Consider the following 9,512-nt stretch of genomic DNA (forward strand, 5'->3'; position numbering starts at 1 on the left):
TTTCTAGCTGGAAATGCTTGCAGCAGCGTTGTGCCACGATACCTTCTGGATACCTGCGCTTTCGGTTCGGGAGCGTGGCTGTCCGAAGGGCGAGGAAGGGTCCCTCTGGCCCTGGGCTCTGTCTCCTGGCAGCGGCTGTGCGTCGGTGCCCTCAGGACAGCGTTAGGACGGGAGGGATGTGTGTGACACGTCCTCTTGTGGTTTCTAAGCCCCCGGTGGTTTTCACCCTGGAGGTATTTTGGGTCAGGTGTGAGTTTTGGTGACCTTCAGTGGAAAGCTTTTCACAAGCTTTCTCAGTCCCTGAACCTCTGTAAACCCAAAACGTCCTTTCTCATGCAGTTTCAGGCACTCTCTCTTTCTGCTTATGCAGAACCTGGCTTCTGTGAGGTGAACTTGATGCCCGCTCAGCTCTTTCCTGGGAAGAGGGAATGAACATTTGATAGCTCATGTCACTCCTGATTATGTAAACTTCTGTCATATTTCCCCATCGTTCTTTTCTGAACAGAAGAATCCTCACTTTGTTGAATTTTTCCTTCAGCAGTAGCTTTTCCCTACTTTGGATCGTTTGTGATGCCCTTCTGTGAGTCTTTCCCACTTCTGTTTCGGAGGGAACACAGCTGCTGGCGTTACTGACAGAATCCCTCAACCACATGACAACTGAGCATCCTGCGGATTTGAACAGTGGCATAATGTTGCATCTGTTTTGTTCTCTGATCCTTTTCTTAGTAATTCTTGAGGCTTTGGTTTGCTTTATTGATCCCTGCTAAGCACAGAGCCGATACCTTCATCGGACTAGCAACTGTCTTTTAAAATCCCAAGATCTTCGTCCTAAGTGGCAGCTGGAACTTTACCCAGTCTGAGGTTAGGATTTTTTTCCACTCTTCAGGCCTAATGAGAACATGTATTAGCAGTTAGAAGACTCCTAATAGTCCACTGACAATGTTTATTTTCTTCATGCATGTCAGACTTGTCAGCCCATAGTGCCCTACATCTCTTCTGGCGCTGTACCGGCCATTTTCCAGCCCTCGGGTAACCGAGATAGGCCGTGAGGTGTTACTTGTCTGTGAGATGTTACTTGTCCGCAGCTATTTCTTTTTTAAGTTCCTGTAGAACTCGTGGGGTGATGTCTGCCTGTGCTGGCACACTGGGTTGTTACTCTGGTTTGTTCCCTGCACTTCTACAAACACTTCATTGCTACAGTGATGGGGCTCTAGAGATAGAACCTGCACGTATCACAGAAGTGAGAGAGGCATTTGGTCTTTCTCAAACTCGCTGCAGGCTGTTTTCAGGCTCTACTCTCTCAGTTGCATGATTTTCTCCCTATTTTCTGAACTTCCATGCAACAAGGACAGCCCCTGCTGTAGGGGAAGAGTAAAATAATGAATTGGCAAAAAATCAGTAACCCTGAGAATTCAGAGGAACGGAAGCAATGCTCTCGCAGCTTTTAGTGGGAGGAAGCGGCCATAAAGCATGCACAGCCTTTTTAGAAATGTAAACCAGTGGTGCAGCTCAACAGTACCAGTGTTTTAGAATGGAGCAGTGGCATGTTTCTGTGCGTAGTTTGCCCTGAAAGCATTTTTCAACAAAAAGTTAATTGATCCCCCTTTATAAAATGGTTCAATTGAAGTACCACACGCCAGTGAGACCGCTGGGAATAAATCCTTGGGGCCAAAGCTCTCAGCCCTAGATCGGATATGGCTAATGTGACAGCTGGGGTTTTTTTGCCACTCATCACACCTCATCTGTAACACTTCGAAATGGCTACGGACAAAGTGTAGTTTTTATCATCAGAAAGCAAAAGTCCTGGTTTGAATCCATTCTGCAGGCCATGGATGCAGCAGTTTTAAAATCAGTTTTGCACGTGTTCCTATCTGTGCAGAGCCGTTTCGGTCTATGCAGACTGACTTTGTGATTTTATTACTCTAGAGGATGCCACGCTTTGTAGCTCAAGGTGAGTTTGGTTTTAATAGAATTTGTGAAAGTTTGCTATAAAGTTTTGCCGAATTATTTTTATAATGCACGGACAGTTAAACCTTGTACAGAAATGTGGTCCTCCTGGCAGCTGCATGCTTAGACTGTTTCGGTGCACTGAAAGTCAACGTCCCTCAGATTTTTGCAGCGTTAGGTCTGTGGTTTTTCTAGTTCAAAGCCACAGTGACCGGCCCCTCGCTGCCAGTTTTTGGTCACTGTGTCACTTCCCATTTGCCCCTATAGTGGGGTACAGCACCTGAGGGTCACAGTTCTTTGTGTACCACCTCTTGCTCTTCTCTTCGTCCAGCTTGCTCCTATTACCCAATCTTGTCGTCCTTCAACTGTCTTCTAGGCTTTGGGAAGGAACAAGCGGAGACCATCGTGTCGGCATTGATAACCTTGTCGAATGTCAGCTTGGACACAGTCTATAAGGACATGGTGACACAGGCTCAGCAGGTAAAAAGTAGCGTATGGTGTGGGTGTACAGCGCTGGGGGGCTGTAGTGGCTCACGCTTGCATGTTTAAAAGAGAAATGAGCAACTCTCTATAGTACTATAAACCACTGAGATGGGTTTTCCAGAGTTTCAAGGTGGTGTTAACAGTACGTTAAGCCTTTCATCTCACAGGAGTGGTTTGCAAATGCAGCCACAGTATGTAAGTGTCATGCAGAGATTGCTTCATCTGCTGCTGAAAAGCTCTGAGGTGAAACCAGACTTTTAACTGTGTCTTGAGGGCAGGAGAGAGGTTCAAGGAGGAGTTTCTGAGAGATAACAAGGCCATCTAAAATACAGAAAATTGTCAGTTTTTATTGAACTTCAGTAAAGATGTCAACTCTCTTCTGAGATACACTGTATTTGTCCTGTTTTCCTATTCATAAACTAAAAACTACTATTAAACCGAGTTATTTTACTCTGCATTTCAGTCTCTAAAGCTACACCTGTAGTTACAGCTAAGCGTGGTTGGGGTGTGAGCTCAGACACCACCGCAGGGCTGTCCGGAGTGCTCGGCAGTTACTGCGGCGCCTTGGCTGGCTTTTGCCCTGTGCCAGCCCGCAGCCTGCCTGACCTGGTTTCTGTGGAGGCCCAGAGCCAGGGCCTGTTGCCGCCAGGCGGGGTGGGCAGAGCCACCTTGGCTTAGGAGGGAGCGATCTTAGCGTCTGTGGTGCGTCCCTTGCCCTCGGGGGCAGCCAGCGGGCTCTGCCGTGTTTTGCCGTGGGTATGAACCCGGCTGCTTGCGCTGGCCGGGCGGCACCTCAGCCTGCACCCCAGCGGATCCTCGGGGTGGCTCCTTCGCGTGGGTGTTCAGCGTCGTGGTTGTGGACAAGGCCGGTGGCCGTGAGTCGGGTCAGTAGCCCGGCTGGGTCCTCTGCTGGTAATGGAGGTGGTGACAAGTTTTGTTTGAACAAATTGCGCAAATAACAAGAACTTCAGCTCTTCTTGGAGGCTAGACATCTGGGGCAGGATAGTAAAGCTCTGATGCACAGTAGTGGCTTTAATAATTACTCAGGAAGGCTGTGCAGGCTGAAATTACGTGCCATTCTTCTTCAATGAGTTAATGCAATTAAGCATTGATTGCTATTTTAATTAAACTGCTGAGCCTGCCTTCCAACAGATTTTTATCTTACTGGCATTTATTCTTAATGGAAGTTATCTAGCTGCTTTGTCCTGTAAGTCCCATAAGAAGACAAGAACCTGTGTCTCTGTATTTTTTTTTTCATCAGAATGGAAACCTTTCTTTTTGGAAATCCTATTATGCATAAAGAAAGTCAGAGGCCTGAATATAATTTGCATGGAATTGTATTAGGCAGAAACACTGTTTTTTATCATGTTGTCAGTGTTGAGACCGAGTGTTTTAAGGTGGGATGAGGCAAATCAGCTCCTCGGTGTAAATGCTACGGTTCAAACCAGCAGCAAGTGCTCTGTAGGCTACTGAACATTCACTGAAAGTGGAAGAGGATGAAGGACAAACTTCATGTGTGTCGGGTCTGTTTCATTTCGTAGCTACCTGGACTAACACCTCTGGCATTCTTGATTAAATTCAGAGTTAGCGTATTAAAGCAATAGAAAAAGCACAAAATCAAAACGCCTGGAGTCTTTCAAACAAATTGCAGTTACAAAATTGTGTTTCTGTCACTTTCTTCTTGGAGGATCTCCCCATTTTTGTGCTCTTCAGTAGCTAATTTTGTGATTTCAGACCGAAAAACCTTGCCTTGCCTTTACTTGCCAGAAAGCGTGCAACTTAACCAATGCCGTGTTTTATTGTTTGGAAGGAAATAACTTTGCAGCAGATAATGGCACATTTGGACTCCATTCGAAAAGATATGGTCATCCTGGAGAAAAGTGAATTTGCAAACTTGAGAGCAGAGAATGAGGTACTAATAAATATTTTTAATTAAGCAGTTAAATTGTCATATGTGTTGGGTTATACCTGTCGTACGCTTTTGTGGAACAAGATACAAATGTAAAAGTAATTCTGGGTACTTTTATCAGAGTTGGAGTGTTTGTAGTTACAGCTTCTGTGATCCCATAAAAATATCATATTTCACATAAGACTTGCTCAGTTCTTCTATAAACAAAAAAAAAAATCTCCACATCTTAGAATCATCTTCTGTAATTTTATTTAAGGGTGATTCTGGGACAGTCTCGTCACCGTTAACTGTACAATGCAGGAGACTTGTCAGCTGTTTCTTTGCTGTTGCTTTGTAGCATTTTGGTATTTTTCTGCTGTCTTTAGTCTCAGAATAACAAGATCATTGTCGTTACAAAATAATCCCTGTATTTTGAGCAAAATTCCCAGCAGGTTATATATGGCTATACAAATTGAACACACCAGTTAGGATATTTAATCAAGAACAAATTGCTCCTTGGGGAGAAAAATTAGGAAGAATAATTGTATGCATGTGGTGGTAACACTTACATGACTGATTGACATGGTCAGCAGCGTTCTGAATTTGTAAAATCTTTTTCTTTTTCTCCTCTGCACTTAGAAAATGAAAATTGAATTAGATCAAGTGAAACAGCAGCTGATGGTAAGTAAACAGCAAGTGCTTACATACTTGTATTGGGGAGAGTAAATAGTTACTTTCATCATTTTATTTGCTTTAAAGAATGAAACTAGTAAAATCCGAGCTGACAGCAAGCTAGACATAAACCTGGAGAGGAGCAGAGTGACGGATATGGTAAGCTGGTCTGTGAAGATACCCCCGTCCGCTCTGTGTCCCGTTTGCCGTGACTACAGCTGTAATTCATCTTTTATCCACAGTTTACAGATCAGGAGAGGAAGCTGATGGAAGCAACTACAGAGTTTCATAAAAAAGTAAGTCTTGAACAAAGTTCATCTTGTATCGAGCAGGATACAGTTGCGTGTTGCAAGTTACATAAACCCCGAGCTTCTGTGAACGTTAATGGATTTTTGGGTGGGGTAAAGCAAAAGGCTGGGCTGTGTCACTGGTCTGTGGTACGAGTTCCTTGCCTGGGCTGGGGGGTTTGCCCTGGGCACCGTCCAGGCAGAAGGAAGCAAAGAGCCCGTGTCTGTCGCTTCCCGAGGGCCTTGCGGGCGGGATGTGCGCGGTCGTGCTGCCCTTCCCAGCATCACAGACGAGCTGATCTGATCGGCTGCAGGGGGTGGCTCAGGTGCCTACGGCCAAGCCTTCCAAGGGCCGGCAGTCCTCCAAGTGCTAGGGGGCGCTGCAGGCAGAGGATGAAGATGGCCGTGTCCCATCTTCAGCATCTCCTCCCTCCCTGGGTACGGCTTGTGAACGCTTAAGCCTTTGTTTTGCAAAAATTTAGGGTTGCTCTCTAGGTGCTGTGGGGTGCCTCGTTTAGGAAGCACTGGCGTATCAGGGGCAAAAGTCTGTATGGTCTGAGTTTTCTCTTTTTCTCTCTCCCTCCCTCTTTAATATTCTTCCCCGGTTGTATTACATGTGTTCTGTGGCTTCCGATGTCTCTTATCGGTCATGTATTTTACTTCAGTGATAGGTTGGGAATTTGTTTCTCTTTCTTATTGCTGGCAGCATGGTATTGTTTGGCTTTGTAAAGCTGAAAGAGCTAGAGGTCATTGTCACATATATGTTATCTTTTAATATTTCAGGATTCAAGTACCAACAGTGTGATCTCAGAAATTGGTAATAAAATTGACACTGAAATAGCTTCCTTAAAAACGCTCATGGAATCGAATAAACTTGATACAATACGTTATTTAGCAGGTACGTGATAGGCAAGGAGGTGAGTGCCAGTATCGTATTTTGGATGTATGAAACTTTATTTAAGAATATATGCAAAGTGAATTCAAGGAGTTAGTCCCCACCTGAAAGAAGCGTGACAGAGAACATAGAAGGGGTGGGAACATGCAGACACTGCTGCAGCTGGGCTAGGGCTGCACCCAGAACTGGGATTAGGGGGAACATGGACCTGAGCTCTTAATTACTTTGTTAGAGAGTAGGAAAGAAGCCGGAATACCTTGTCTGGTCTGACAGTACCTGTGCTTGCTGCAGGGCAGCTGTTTGTGTGGCAGGGGTGCTCCAGCAGTCCTCCGGGGCTTATTGAAGTTGCCCTGAAAGTCAGCTGTCGGTCAGGACTAGTCTGGGAGTGACCGGTTCTGCTTCCCATTCAGTCTGGTTTGAGATTCTCTTGTCAGTACATACATAACCAGGGAAATTTTTGTGTTGGAGCTGGATAAAGAGAGAGTAGTACATTACATTTGGAAGTGAGAACAAGTTCAAAGGGAAACATAATTGGCTTTATTCTAACACAAATTGAAACAGCAGCTTAACAAACCTGAAAGACATCAGGTGTCAAGAGGTGCTGCCTGGATATCCTAGCATTGTGTCAGATACGTGTGTCATTAGCTCGTTGTCACTTTGTTCAGTGGGAAATCGTTTTACTCAAGCCTAATGCAAGAGCTGGTACGGCCATCCCTCCCGTCACGCAGTTTCCAGTCGATGGGTGACAACAGTAAACGTTGCCGCAGCCTCTTGGGCTCGGTATCACCCAGTACTCAGCTGTGTCCCTGCAAACACAGCTCCGCAGGCTGCTGCTGAATTCGGCCTCCCCCCTCGCCGCCTGGGCAGCGCCACGGCGCTGGGTACTGCGCCTGAGGCACGGTGTTGGCTCCCGAAGTTGTCACACCTGCAGCAACCGGTGCAGCGCGGGAGGCTCTGCTCTAGAGCTGTTCGCCGCCTTCCATCTGGTGGCCGTTACTTTCCTGTATGTGGAGGGTGATGCACTTGAGCATTCAACTAATTATTTCCTTTCCTTTAACAGCTTCGGTGTTCACGTGCTTAGCGATAGCACTGGGATTTTACAGGTTCTGGAAATAGCTGTAATGGGATGACGGCGTCAAATGCAGATGGAGGAACGGCCACCCGGGCAGCATGGGTTGGACAATCATGTTTGTGCTGTAGATAACCGTGGTACCTTTTTGTTTTGATATTCTTACTGGGCACTAAAAATGTTTTCTGGATCTGTAACACTGGAGATCAAAACAGTTTGAGGGTGAAGTAGGCAAATAGTAGTATTTCATTGTCCCCTGTTGAATACTGTATTTATTTCAAAGGGCTTCTTATGCTAAATCGGAAAGTGTTTCCTAATGTGTTTTACAATTAATTTTGTTTTCTTTTGGGAACATGCTCACTCCCAGCTCCTCTGGAAAAGAAAGTATTAAACATTTGATATGCCTTTGAAATGGGAATACTTGCCAGATTCCAACAGATCTACTCTGATCCAAGTAAATTAACCTTGGATTAATCCAGGATCTGAATTTTTACCTTCAGTCTGTTCTCTTTTTTTTTTTTTTTTTGACGGCTTGAAGCCTGGCACTTTGGGGTTTTTATTTATATATAAACGCACACTCCAAGGCCTTTACTATAAAGAATCCTTGTTTCTCTTGAAAACTGGTTTACATAAATTTAAAATCTCATGTAGAACTAAAATATCTCTGTAGATTTATTTATTTTTTTGCAATTTCTGAAACTCCAGAGGCAAACAGAATGGGAGAACTTCTCTTTGTCTTTCCAAGGGGAAATGCCTCTGCTCTCAGCAACTGGTGTTCAGCCCTGGGGCAGAGAATTGCTCTTCACTCCTCCCTTCAGGTAGTGCAGAGTATTTCCAATAAACCCTCCCGTATTTTCTGGGCGTAGGATCTGGCTTGTAACACGGAAATACTCAGCATCTCAGCGGTGCCACTGTGGGGGTGGCCATCCTCCTCCCTTCTCCAGGCTCCTCCGGACTGTTCTGTAATCCCGTGGGACACGCTGACTCGCCTGCCTTCTGGTGGTGACCCTCTACCTTCTGCAGGGACTTCACCACTTGCATTGCGGAGATGGGACGTAGCAGGTGGATGCTGTCCAAAGCTGAAGCAGTCACATCTTGTTGAGTACAAATGCGCATGCTTGGTTTGATTCTTTTAGTGAAATAATGATTTTAAAAAAATCTTCCTGGAATAAACTTTTAAGTAAGAGCAGGCCCTTTGTGGGCTAAAGAGTATGTAGCACTGATTAGTGGCAAATTGTTTTGTTGCAGTTTACTCTGTTTACAGTTGAACTTGCTGGTTTCCTGCCAATTCTTATATTCTGTGCATTAAATAATTTATCATCTTCATTTAAGAAAATAAAATTAATTTCTTACATTTGCTATCTAACTGTCTGAGAGACTTGAATACAGATTACCAGACTTAAAAACGTGGCTTTTGCAGCAGGCGCAGTGCTGTCGTATTGGGAGTTGAGGCTGCTTTTTCTGGGGGGGGGTGTGTCGAACAGGCAGGGGGCTGGCAGCCAGGATCTGGGCAGGTGGCCAGCAGCCGCTGGTGCCTGTTGTAGCTGTTGCACGTACAAATCCATCTTCTTGTAAGCGGTAACATTTCTGGGGTTCTGTGGATCACAGAATCATTTAGGTTGGAAAAGTTCCTTAAGATCATCGAATCCAACCATTAACCCAACACTGCCAAGCCCATCACTGAACTGTGTCCCTCAGCACCACCTCTACATGTCTCAAATACCTCCAGGGATGATGACTCAACCACTGCCCTGGGCAGCCTGTTCCAGTGATTGACAACCCTTTTGGTGAAGAAATTTTTCCTAATGTCCAATCGAAACCTCCCCTGGTACAACTTGAGCCTGTTTGCTTTCGTCCTGTCACTTGATAGTTGGGAGAAGAGACCAACACTCACTTCGTTTACAACCTCCTTTCAGGTACTTGTAGAGAGGATCAGGTCTCCCCTCAGCCTCCTCCAGACTAAACCCCAGTTCCCTCAGCCGCTCCTCATCAGCCTTGTGCTCTAGACCCTTCACCAGCGTCGTCGTTCTTTGGAGGTACAGTGGCTCGTGTGGATCTTTGCACTGTTTGTACAGGAGAGTTTCGCACAACGGGGATGTAGGAAATAGCTCATCTACTGCAGCTTCTGACCACCACCATCCCCCCACCCCGGCTGAAGCGGGCTCTAGAGACCAGTTCTCCTCTTCAGCTCTGATACAAGGCTTACACTGGCAGTCAGCGTGCTTCTCCCTTGGTCTGTGCACACGAAAACATTGATTTTTTTTATTTTAT

At 45.6% G+C, this 9,512-nt stretch overlaps 1 protein-coding gene across 1 annotated transcript in view; it reads left to right on the forward strand.

Annotated features, from left to right (window-relative positions):
• The window catches only part of CCDC90B (coiled-coil domain containing 90B), a 10,882-nt gene extending 2,280 nt beyond the window's left edge, over positions 1 to 8,602 (forward strand). Inside the window, exons 3-9 of the mRNA XM_086481694.1 lie at positions 2,324 to 2,427; positions 4,241 to 4,342; positions 4,958 to 4,999; positions 5,078 to 5,149; positions 5,233 to 5,286; positions 6,061 to 6,175; positions 7,233 to 8,602. Coding sequence (XP_086337820.1) covers positions 2,324 to 2,427; positions 4,241 to 4,342; positions 4,958 to 4,999; positions 5,078 to 5,149; positions 5,233 to 5,286; positions 6,061 to 6,175; positions 7,233 to 7,288 — 545 coding nt within the window. The 3' untranslated portion in view covers positions 7,289 to 8,602. The remainder of the gene's footprint in view (positions 1 to 2,323; positions 2,428 to 4,240; positions 4,343 to 4,957; positions 5,000 to 5,077; positions 5,150 to 5,232; positions 5,287 to 6,060; positions 6,176 to 7,232) is intronic.
• The last annotated feature ends 910 nt before the right edge of the window (positions 8,603 to 9,512 follow it).

The sequence above is a fragment of the Leptosomus discolor genome, chromosome 1, assembly GCF_034619465.1.
Source record: "Leptosomus discolor isolate bLepDis1 chromosome 1, bLepDis1.hap2, whole genome shotgun sequence".
NCBI classification, from domain to species: Eukaryota; Metazoa; Chordata; class Aves; order Leptosomiformes; family Leptosomidae; genus Leptosomus; species Leptosomus discolor.